The following is a 12,311-nucleotide window of genomic DNA, read 5'->3' on the forward strand; positions in this document are numbered from 1 at the left end:
TCATCCAGCAGTGGATGTCAGATGAGCAGTCTTTAGCCTAAAATTCACAGGACAAAACACACAGTTGATTAGTTGCACAGTGTCCTTTTCACAAAAAGGCAATGTACAACAGAAAGCACTCACAATACGTGGGCAGAGGATTCCCGTGAGACAAATCTCTCTTCCTCTTCAAAGAAACTACACATCCTGATGCATAATTCTTTATTGGTTATTACACCCACTTTGAAAATTCACATATACTCTCTGTTGATGACACAAAGATAGGTGGAGGAACAGGTAGTATTGAGGAGGCAGGGAGGCTGCAGAAGGATTTGGACAGGTTAGGAGAATGGGCAAAGAAGTGGCAGATGAAATACAACGTGGGTAAGTGCGAGGTCATGCACTTTGGTAGGAAGAATAGAGGCATAGACTATTTTCTAAATGGGGAGAGAATTCAGAAATCTGGAGTGCAAAGGGACTTGAGAGTTCCAGTCCAGGATTCTCTAAGGTTAACTTGCAGGTTGACGTGGTAGTTAGGAAGGCAAATGCAATGTTGGCATTTATTTCAAGAGGACTAGAATATAAAAGCAGGGATGTGCTGCTGAGGCTTTATAAGGCTCTGGTCAGACAACATTTAGAATATTGTGAGCAATTTTGGGCCCCGTATCTCAGGAAGGATGTGCTGGCCCTGGAGAGGGTCCAGATGAGGTTCACGAGAACGATCCTAGGAATGAAAGGCTTAACATATGAGGAACGTTTGAGGACTCTGGGTCTATACTCGATGGAGTTTAGAAGGATGAGGGGGGATCTGATTGAAACTTACAGAATACTGAAAGGCCTGGATAGAGTGGACGTGGGGAAGATATTTCCATAAGTAGGACAGACTAGGACCCGAGGGCACAGCCTCAGAGTAAAGGGAAGACCTTTTAGAACAGAGATTAGGAGAAACTTCTTTAGCCAGAGAGTGGTGAATCTATGGAATTCATTGCCACAGAAGGCTGTGGAGGCCAGGTCATTGAGTGTATTTAAGATCGAGATAGATAGGTGCTTGATTGGTAAAGGGATATAAGGTTACGGGGAGAAGGCGGGAGAATGGGGTTGAGAAACTTATCAGCCTTGATTGAATGGCGGAGCAGACTCGATGGGCCGAATGGCCTAATCTCTGCTCCTATGTCTTATGGTCTTGATAAATAGCATGGGTGTTGGAGCTTAAGCTTAAGGCAGCCTTCCATCTCGCAGGATGATGGTGTGCGCCATGATGGGTAACTCTGTACTAAGCATCATGTTGTGTGGTTCAGGGGACCCACGCTAACATGGCAGTCATTGCTGCAGAGGAAGACCTTAGACTGAGAAGGTGCATGATTCGCTGGCCTCTGTTTTCTCTATGCCCTCTTCTTTGCCAGTTGAGCTTTTTGTTCTGCTTGCCTCCTCCAATACCCTTCCAAACAGTCAGCCTCCAGAGGTCACACCCATCAGCAAATGTCTCCCAGTTGTCAGTGTCAATGTCCGCCATCTTCATATCTCGCTTGCAGGTGTCCTTGTAGCGGAAATGTAGAATGCCAGGAGGTCATGACCCAGTGGCCAGCTCACCATGCAAAATAGATAGGGTCAGATTCTCGGTCAGGTTGCTGCTGTTCCACACTCTCTTACTCAGCTTGGACATAACAGCTGCAGCTTTTGCAATGCGTGTGTTGATTTTAGCATCAAGTGAAGATTGCTGGTGATTATGGAGCTGATTATGTGAAGCTATCAACATCCTCCAGCATGACATTGTCAATGCTGATGGATGGTGGTATAGCAACCATGATATTTGTCTTCCTGATGCTGTTGGTAAAACCAAGCTCTTGTCAGGCATGACAGAGTCTGTCCAATTGCCACTGAAGGTGTTCTTCGGTATGGAATGCTAATGCAATCGCCAGAGTGGAGCAACTTTCAGATGAGGACTTGGCGTACCTCTGTCTTGGATCTTAGGCGGGCAAGGGAGAACAAGTTTCCATCAGTTCTGGTCTGTAAGTAGACATCCTCTGTGGATAAACTGAAGGCATATGATAGCAGCAAAGAGAAGAATATGCTGAACAGCATCAGTGTCAGAACACAGCCCTGTTTGACCCCACTGTGGATTTCAAAGAGTTCCGATGTTGCCCATTATAGCTGCCTTTACCTATCATGTTGTCATGGAAACAGGAGATCACACTGAATAGCTATGGTGGGCAGCCAATTTTCTCCAGCAGCTTAAACAGATCCCCTCTGATCATAGTTGAATGTCTTGGTGAGATCGATGAAGGCAATATATAGTGGTCTCCATTGTTCACGGCATTTCTCTTACAGCCGCTAGACTGAAGATCATGTCAATTGTAGATCTTACAATTCTGAAACCATACCGGGATTCGGGGTAGATGCGCTCAGCCAGAATCTGCAATCTGACAAGGGCAATACAGGCAAAGTCTTTTCCCATGATGCTCAGCAGGGGTTGCCTCAATAGTTGTTGCAATTTGTGCGACTGCACTTGTTCTTGTACAGGGTCACAATATTTGATGAAGGGTGAGGGACGGAGGGAGGGAGGGCAGGAGGGCGAGTGAGGGAGTGAGTTTGGGTGATGGAGGGTAAGGAAGGAAGGGCAGGCGTGTGAGGGAGTGAGGGTGAGGGAGAGTGAGTGAGGGAGAGGGAGGGGACTAAGTGAGCTTGGGTGATTGCAAGTACGAGGCTGGCTGAGTGAGTGAGCAAGTGCGAGGCTGGCTGAGTGAGTGAGCAAGTGCCGAGGTTGGCTGAGTGAGTGAGTGAGGGTGGGTGGTTTACACACAGACAATGTCCCTGAACCATGCAGTAGCTCCTTAGCCAGCACCTTCCAAACCCACGATGACTACCATCTAGAAGGACAAGGGCAGCAGACACCCAGGAACCCCACCTGGAAGTTCCCCTCCAAGCCACTCACCATCCTGACTTGGAAATATATCGCAGTGTCGCTGGGTCAAAATCCTGGAACTGCCTCCCTAACAGCACTGTGGGTTGCCCTATGCCACATGGACTGCAGAAGTTCAAGAAGGCAGCTCACCACACCTCCTCAAGGGCAATTAGGGATGGGCAATAAATGCTGGCCTAGCCAGAAACACCCACATACCATTAATGAATTTAAAAAATGAATGTGTAAAGTTTTTCTGTCAGTGATCCGCTCTCGGCGAGCTGGTCTCTTGTAAGGAAGCCCTGCCAACATTCAGTCTATCAAGTTCCATGTCATTCGCAGCTGTCTTGCATGTGTTATCAACCGGCCGCAAGTTGTCTGTCAATCCCGTGCACCTGCTGATCTCACAGCTTGCCAATTGAAGCATTGATAGTTTGTTTGTTTTGTTTGTTTGCCTTGCGATGGATTCCGTCCACTTGTTGACCAGAAATTCTAAGCTCCAAAAACCCACTGAAGCAAGTGGACCGTGGTGGGTCCGCACCTTACTAATCAGGGGCTGCCTGACTTGAGGTGAGTGGTGGCTGACTAGTGAGACACAATAGTCTCTCCCATTGTCGGGGACAGCCTGTAGCACCCATTCTCTATGCCAACCGAGTTGGGCTTATTACTCATAACTGTCTCCTATGTTGTTTTAACACATCACAGCGAAACTGGAGTGTCCCCTCCAGGGTGCAAACCTGGACAAAATGTGTGGAGGTCCTGGGCTGCCGAATTGTCAGGAATTGCCGAGTTGAGTCCAAAGGAATGCAAAGTAGTATGTTTGGCTCCAGCTTGTTGCAGGAATTTCCAGAAAGATGACATATTTAGACATTAGTCTGCCTTTGGAGACCCCTCCAGATTTTTTGTCAGGGTTTACTCCCTTAACCTTCAACTTTCCTGATGTACCCACAAGCAGTGAAGCTATTTGCCCATAGCTGGGCATTTGGTTCATGAGTGCCTGGGCATGTCCACATGCCAGTGGGCCTGTGCACCAGGGTCCTAACCTCCTCCAAGTTCCTCTGAAGCTTGAGCTTGGACACATCAGGGACCCAGTCTCCATGTGTTGCCACAAGGAGGCACAGTTGAGGACTTGCTGACAGAGAGGCTGTGCAATGACAGGGAGGGACTTACACCCTAGGCTCTCTTTTTTGCATTTTATCAGCTCGTGGTGTAGTCCGAAAATGAGGAGTAAACTAGGACACAGAAGCTAAAAGCATGCCAACTCTCTTCACTCACACACTAGACATGCCACATCAACCTGTTTGACACGCACCCATGTCCCTGAGATTTAAGAACCTGATGCTCTATCAACTGAGGACCATTGGAGAGGTAGTTGAATAATCACCTGAGGAATCACACGATAGTGTCTGGGAAATGCTATATCTTTCATAAAACCTTTCCAGCCTTTTTTGTTAATGCTGTTTCCAAATCTTAGTGCAGAATTTAATGCATAGTTAAACGGGCATGATCACTTCTGCAATGCACTAGTGAGCTATAGACTGAAAGCAGCTTATGACATGGTCATTATTTTTGCTTGCAAACAATTAATGTTGTTCAGTGATAGCAGGTCTGGATCCAAGTAAAAGTAATCAATCGCTTCCTTCGTAAGAAATAACCTTTTTAAACATTGTTTCTTGTGGGATCAAGCTAATTCAGTCATCTGTGGTGCACATTCCCTAGATGGGTGCTGGTGATCCTCCTCTCTTACATATAGATTAGCCTTGCCCTCCCCCCTTCTCCTCCTCCTCCATCACCACCAATACACCAGTGAAGCACGCTAACATATACATGCTGCTGGGTGGAATGAAACAGATGAGTACCTCCTTTCAATGTCCACTTCTCTGATCTGTACTGGATCTCTAGTGTTTTTCTCCACTATCTTAATCTCACTTTTATAGTACATTCCATTAAGGCAATGTGGGCTAGAAAGCATGTTTGAGTAAATTTGCTCATTGCCCTTCAGTTGGTGTGTAATATGATAGGGAGCCAAAAAGTGTGCATTGATGTACATTAAACAGATTCAATTCCAGGAAGGATTTTTTGAAGGTGGTCAACAATGAGCTATAGAAACACAATGGCTATACACCAATGTGTACATGCACTGGATCTAACACAGAATAATTGCACCTCTGATTGGAATCCTTGCCTACCCTGTAAAATAAGGATCAAAATAATTTTTAAAAATTAGGACCTCTAAAAACATACAATACCATGCTTTGCCGTTTTGACCGCTGTATCACTTCATGGTAACGTATTCTGGTAAAAGTCACCTAAAATAAAATAGAAGTAATGGAGAGGATTAAACCTTGAAATGTGTTTTCCCAATTCACCATAATCTACATCAGGTTACAACAAGTGTACAGAGTTTGAGAACTGATGCATCTCTCACCATGCTGTATAAGGGCACAACAGTCCTTGGCATACAGAAATGGAGGAAGTTATCCACATATTTGCGGAAAATAAACCACTTTGAGTTCACATGCTTACGCATCTGAAAAGATACAGAAATTAAAACCTTTAAAATAACTTTGCAAACTTCATGGAACCAAAAATTGCAACAAATTGCTACATGTTGATTAGTAGAATAAAATAGAATGAGTACAAAGATCAATTGATATTCGCAGCAGATGCCAGCCCTGGAGTCTTCTGCCAAGGCTTAATTTGATTTTGCTGGAAGAAATGCAAATATTTTCTAAAGAAACTAGTTTGAGACAGCTGGCGCCACACAGCTAGTACAGACTTAAGTGTATCAAAAAGAATGAGCTTTGAACCAAAATTCATTATACAATATTGGATTTATTTGGATCTCCATTGGATATCTTTGTAGTTATGTTGCAAATTAAATGGACATTTTCTAGTGATTTTGCATTGAACAGTACTAAGTGCATTCAAAATAATGTAAATTATATCTTTAACATCCCTAGGGCTACTCATTGGCTATCTTGATAACCATCAGAGTAGTGAATATGAGAAGCAAATGTGCAACAAAAAGCTCGAATCATAGAATGGTTATAGCACAGGAGGAGGCCATTCAGTCTGCCGTGTCCCTGCCAGTTCTCCGCAAGAGTAACTCACCTACTCCCACCCACCCCCCCCCCGGCCTTTTATATGTAGCCATGCCAATTATTTTGCCTTCAGATAATTGGCCAATCCTTTTTTGAATCTGCCTCCACCACTTGGGATTTTAGCTCCTAACCATGCAGTGTGTAAAAAAGTATTTCCTCTTTTAATGTTGTATCTATTATTAAGTCATTCAAAAAACATAGCTGGGGTATGTATTTGTTTAAGAATAGAAGTGAAAGATGTAGGGATAGATTGATATGGTGAAATACCAGCAAACTTCAAAGACAACTTTAAGGGCCGACTGCCAGATATAAACTGGATGGTAGTAACCTTAAAATGTCATCAAGTCACTACCCCACCCATTTATTTTAAACACTCACTCCCTTCTCCACTGGCACGCAGTGGCTACAATGTGTACCATCTAAAAGATACACCTCAGTAACTTACCAAGGCATCTTTAATAGCATCACCAAACCATGACCTCTACCACCTAGAAGTAAAGGGCAACAGGCCACCTGGAATGCCACCACCTGCCAGTTCTCCTCCCAAGTCACACATCATTCCAACTTGGAAATATATTGTCAATCGTGCACTGCCCTGGGTCAAAATCCTGAAACTCCCCACCAAGCAGCACTGTGGGAGCAGTAGCAATTAGGGATGGACAAAAAACACTGGCCTTGTTAACAACAGCCACACCCCATCAACAAAACAATTTACATTGGCACTCTGGCTGTTGCCATTTTGGTTAGGGTCCTGAGATTAGTGGCCAAAGTTACCACCCACTTCAGGCAGCAGGCACGTTGCAACATGTTGCACCCTGACCACAATTTTGATGTACAAATGGATGCAGCCTTGGCAGCACTTGATCCACCCTTTTGTACCGGGCATTAGTTAAGCCTAACTACAAGAGCGCCACTCAGAAAATGGCTCAGGAAATTTAAAAACATGTTTTTGGCAAGGCCTAGATGAGGAGGGGTGTTCCTCCTGGGTCAACAAAATGATTCTGTTGCACTGTAAAACTATGATTACCCCCTAACTTTCTGGCTCTGATTGTTGGCTGGTTTAGCATGGGAGTTGGCTGATTTCTGGCCTTCCCATAACTTGTGGGCTACAGCAGTATGTCCACTTGATGCCCACAGCTGACCAGCTGCATGTAAACAAAGCCCAGGCCTCTAAGCAGTATCAACAGGTGGGCAGCACTCTGTGCAGTGTCTGCCTCCCGCTAAGATAATCGCTTTATGCTGTAGGTGTCTCTGGGCCTCTATTCATTATTTTTGTGGCTATGCATTGATGACAAAGTTGAGATCAAACTATATCGCCCCTTTTTTTTTAAATAAAGCAATCAAATGCCATTGGGAAGCAATTAATAATCCAACCACCACAGAGAAAATAAAAAGATCCACTTCAGCTTGAACTAGAATAAGTTGTTCTTTTATGAACTTTGTCTACACCTGTCAGCTGCCTACAGTATTATAACTAAAACCTGCGGACACATTATGTGGATGATTGTAGATGTTCATTTGCTCCTCTGTGTTGCATTGAGAACTATTAGTCTAAATCAACCGTCAGAAAATCTGCCACTCCCATTGGTGGCAGGCATGAGCGGACAATGTGGTGAGAAGGCCAAAAATCGGAAATCACAGTGGGATCATCCGACGGTGATCGCAAATACCGCTGGAGGCCAGCGTGAACCTGATTTGCATCCCACTAATGGGATGCAAAGTAAGACCTTCCCGGAATCATCCCCCCACCACGCCCAATTTACCGTTACTCCGGCAGGAAGACACAGTGGTCCAGAGCATGCCTGGACAAGTGTGATGTGCAGAAGTCAGGACTTACTGTTAGGATCTTGCTCAGATCACAGACATCCAAGGAGAAGTAGATGTTGGACCCTGGAGAAACATGTGCATCGTATGCTGGATGGATCCTCATGCACACCCACTGCGAAGCAGCTCTCGGAAGGTGGGCGGTCTACACGCAGCAGCTTCGACTTTGCTGAGGCTCCTCACCTTCATGGATTTTACCATGGGCTCGCACCATCTTCAATGGTCTCTGTTCATGCTTCGGGCCTGCTTCCGAACGTCATGGACTTTGATATGGGCTGGTATGGATGATCAGTGAAGGGGCGGCGGGGAGAGGAAGATCTAGGTGTGAGTGGGAGAGGACAATATACCAGAGGTGGGGGGTGGGGTTGGGGTAAAAGGTGTCAGGGTGGGGGGTGATGTTGGCAGGGGGTGCTGTGAAGGTGTCGGGGGGGATGAGGTTGGGAGAGGTAAGGAGGGTGTCCAGGGGGAGGAGGGTGTAAAAGGGGAGAATGCTGCAAGTGCAGGGAGGAGGGGGGGGCGGGCAGGTGTAAGGGGCGGAGGAATGTGTAAGGGAGGGATTTTGGAGTAGGGAAGGTGGCCGGGTTAGGAGGATGGAGTTTGGAGGGGGGATGGTGTCCAGGGGGAGGAGGGAGTTCGGAGGAGGTAAGGGTTGAGGAAGGAGTAAAAGGTGGAGGAGGGAGTAATGGGGGGGTGGAATTTTTTTTTCCTATTTTTATTCATTCACGGGATGTGGGCTTCGCTGGCTGGGCCAGCATTTATTGCCATCCCTAGTTGCCATTAAGAAGGTGGTGGTGAGCTGCCTTCTTGAACCACTGCAGTCAATGTGATGTAGGTACACCCACAGTGCTGTTAGGGAGGCAGTTCCAGGATATTTTGACCCAGCAACAGTGAAGGAACGGCGATATATTTCCAAGTCAGGATGGTGAGTAGCTTGGAGGGGAACTTCCAGGTGGTGGTGCTCCCATCTATCTGCTGCCCTTGTCCTTCTAGATGGTAGTGATTGTGGTTTTGGAAGGTGCTGTCTAAAGAACCTTGGTGAATTCCTGCAGTGCATCTTGTAGATGGTACACACTGCTGCTACTGTGCGTCGATGGTGGAGGAAGTGAATGTTTGTGGATGTGGTTCCAATCAAGTGGGCTGCTTTGTTCGGGACCGTGTCCAGCTTCTTCAGTGTTGTAGGAGCTGCACTCATCCAGGCAAGTGGGGAGTATTCCATCACATTCCTGACTTGTGCCTTGTAGATGGTGGACAGGTTTTGGGGAGTCTGGAGGTGAGTTACTCCTCATACAATTCCTAGCCTCTGACCTGTCTTGTAGCCACAGTATTTTTATGGCTAGTCCAGTTCAGTTTCTGGTCAATGGTAACCCCCAGGATATTGATAGTGGGTGATTCAATGACGGTAATGCCATTGAACACCAAGGGGCGATGGTTGGACTCTCTCTTGTTGGAGATGGTCATTACCTGACACTTGTGTGGTGCGAATGTTACTTGCCACTTGTCAGCCCAAGCCTGGATATTGTCCAGGTCTTGCTGCATTTGGACATGGACTGCTTCAGTATCTGAGGAGTCGCAAATGATGCTGAACATTGTGCAATCATCAGTGAACATCCCCACTTCTGACCTTATGATGGAAGAAAGATCATTGATGAAGCAGCTGAAGATGGTTGGGCCTAGGACACTACCCTGAGGAACTTCTGCAGTGATGTCCTGGAGCTAAGATGACTGACCTCCAACAACCACAACCATCTTCCTTTGTGCTAGGTATGACACCAACCAACAGAGAGTTTTCCCCCTGATTCCCATTAACTCCAGTTTTGCTTGGGCTCCTTGATACCACACTTGGTTAAATGTGACCTTGATGTCAAGGGCAGTCACTCTCATCTCACCTCGGGAGTTCAGCTCTTTTGTCCATATTTGAACCAAGGCTGTAATGAGGTCAGGAGCTGAGTGGCACTGGCGGAAGCCAAATTGGGCATCGGTGAGCAGGTCATTGCTAAGCAAGTGCCTCTTGATAGCACTGTTGATGACCCCTTCCATTAGTTTACTGATGATCGAGAGTAGATTGATGGGACGATAATTGGCTGGGTTGGATTTGTCCTGCTTTTTGTGTACAGGACATACCTGGGCAATTTTCCATATAGCCAGGTAGAGGCCAGTTGTACTGGAACAGCTTGGCTAGAGGCGTGACAAGTTCTGCAGCACAAGTCTTCAGTACTATTGCCAGAATATTGTCAGGGCCCATAACTTTTGCAGTAGTCAATGCCTTTAGCCATTTCTTGATATCACATGGAGTGAATTGAATTGGCTGAAGACTGGCATGTGATGCTGGGGGCGTCCAGGGGAGGCTGAGATGGATCATCCACTTGGCACTTCTGGCTGAAGATTGTTGCGAATGCTTCGGCATTATTTTTTGCTCTGCTGTGCTGGACACCTCCATTGTTGAGGATGGGGATATTTGTGGAGCCTCCTCTTCCAGTGAGTTGTCTAATTGTCCACCACCATTCATGACTGGATGTGGCAGGACTGCAGAGCTTAGATCTGATCCGTTGGTTGTGGGATCGCTTAGCTCTGTCTATCACTTGCTGCTTATGCTCTGTGGCACGCAAGTAGTCCTGTTTTATAGCTTCACCAGGTTGACACCTCATTTTTAGGTATGCCTGGTGCTGCTCCTGGCATGCCCTCCTGCACTCTTCATTGATCCAATCAATATCCAGATTAACATGCAAGGGAGGGGTATGTGCAGTCAATGCTTACCTCCTGGGGAGCAAACTCAGGGTAGGCATGGTAGGAGGGAATGGTGAATGGGAGACAGGCAGAGGGAGCCAATAGGGTGGGAGGGTGAGGGTGTGCAATGATTGGCCTTGTTGCCTCTAACGACTTCGGTATGCTTCCTCTGGAAAACCGAGGCCTTGAAGGTCCCAGCTTGCTTTGGCTGTCCACATATGGGCCAGCTGCTCCCTCTGTGGTGACAGAGGATGAGGATGAGGGGGGGTCACAGGCAAAGGGGACTCGGAAGGAGCAGACAGCCTCTGAGATACCTGTGGATGACTCAGGGGTGTCCAGCTTCCACTCCTCCTCTCTTCAGGTGCTTGTGGGCCCCGGCCGTATTCCCCGAGGGGCAGGAGCACCTGGAGGGACGTCATGGTGCCCCGTTTCCCTCGAGTTGGCCCTGTTGCCTCTGACAGCTTTGGTGTGCATCCTCTGGAAAGCCGAAGCCACTGCAGGAACTCACTCATAGCTATCGTGATAGAGTGCAGGTCCGCGCTCAACTCTGCATTCTGTTGGACCAGAGTCACCATGACATCTGCCATCCTTCCCATGGAGGTCTCCATGCAAGCACATGTCAGCACCACTTCATCAGAGAGCAGGCGGGTGCAGTCCTCTGACTCCTGTGCCACTCTGTTGAGGGTTTCCAACAGCTCTGTGATATTCCCCCGCCTTCTGCTGACTCTCCACAATGAGTTGGAAGGCCGAATCCAGTAGTTCATCATCTGACTCGGACAAAGATGCCTCTTCCCCAGCAGTCCTCCAAGTGGCGGGGAGCTCGGCTGAACCTGCCTCCTCCTGCTGCGGACACGTGTCCGTGCAATGACCACCAGACGGTGAACTCAAACCTGCTCTAGAACTAGATCTCACTGAGGTGTGTGTCTCTGCATTGGTGGAGGGTGTGGGTAAGCGCTGTGACACTTCCAGGCTGCTTATTTCCAGCTCCTCAATCGAGGAGAGTTCCTCCTGGCTGGAGGTGAGGACTTGGATGGAGCTGAAGGACTGGCTGGCTGAGGGCATCTGTCACTTGGCAGAGCTCCCTGTGAACCGAAGTAGAGATGATTAGTGCATGGCAGCAGAGTCAAAAGCAGGAGAGAGAGCACTCACAGTTGTGTTGAGAGAGGGATGATGTGGTGCAGGATCCTCACGTGGGTGCTCACCGCTGACCTCACTGTCGCCGTATGCACAGTCCACGTCCTCACCGGTCTGCCCGATGGCACACTTCTCAAAGTGAGTGAGGGGCCTAATGTGGGCCACTCCACCCTCAGTCTAGGATCTCTCCCTCCTGCTTTGAGCCAGCTTCTCCTGCATGAAAACAGATGGAGAGAGTGTGAGCAGGACACATGGCACTGCATGGAATGGTTGTGTGGTGAGCGGAGCCACGGACAGGATGAGGACGCGAGCTCCAGAGGATATGAGCCTGATGGAGATGTGGGGGTGTGTGTGAGAGTTAGTGGTGTTGTCCCTTGCGGTGTGAGATCCCTGTGGACGTGTGATGGGTTTGAGCATTGAGAGTGATGAGATGGTTGACTTACCCTGGTGAAACGGATGAGATCATTCATCCTCATTCTCCACTGGATGGCTGACCTCCTCTGTGCTCCGTTGGCATTGACCACTGCTGCCACCGCCTCCCAGGCTGGATTGGTGACTCTGGTGGACCTCCTGCGGCCAGAGCAGGGGTAGAGGAGTTTGTGGCGGCCTTCTATGTCTCCAGCAAGCACCCCAGAAAGGCATCACTA

At 47.7% G+C, this 12,311-nt stretch overlaps 1 protein-coding gene across 2 annotated transcripts in view; it reads right to left on the reverse strand.

The window, feature by feature from the left end:
• kmo (kynurenine 3-monooxygenase) overlaps positions 1-12,311 on the reverse strand; it is a 369,659-nt gene that overhangs the window by 303,099 nt on the left and 54,249 nt on the right. For both annotated transcript variants that reach the window (XR_013578721.1, XM_078557265.1), the window contains exons 13-14: positions 5,307-5,408; positions 5,128-5,187 (exon numbers count right to left, since the gene is read on the reverse strand). Coding sequence is in view for 1 of the 2 variants with exons in the window: in XM_078557265.1 (XP_078413391.1) it covers positions 5,128-5,187; positions 5,307-5,408 (162 nt within the window). In the remaining variant the exon portion in view is untranslated. The remainder of the gene's footprint in view (positions 1-5,127; positions 5,188-5,306; positions 5,409-12,311) is intronic.

The sequence above is a fragment of the Cetorhinus maximus genome, chromosome 14, assembly GCF_964194155.1.
Source record: "Cetorhinus maximus chromosome 14, sCetMax3.hap1.1, whole genome shotgun sequence".
Taxonomy (NCBI): domain Eukaryota; kingdom Metazoa; phylum Chordata; class Chondrichthyes; order Lamniformes; family Cetorhinidae; genus Cetorhinus; species Cetorhinus maximus.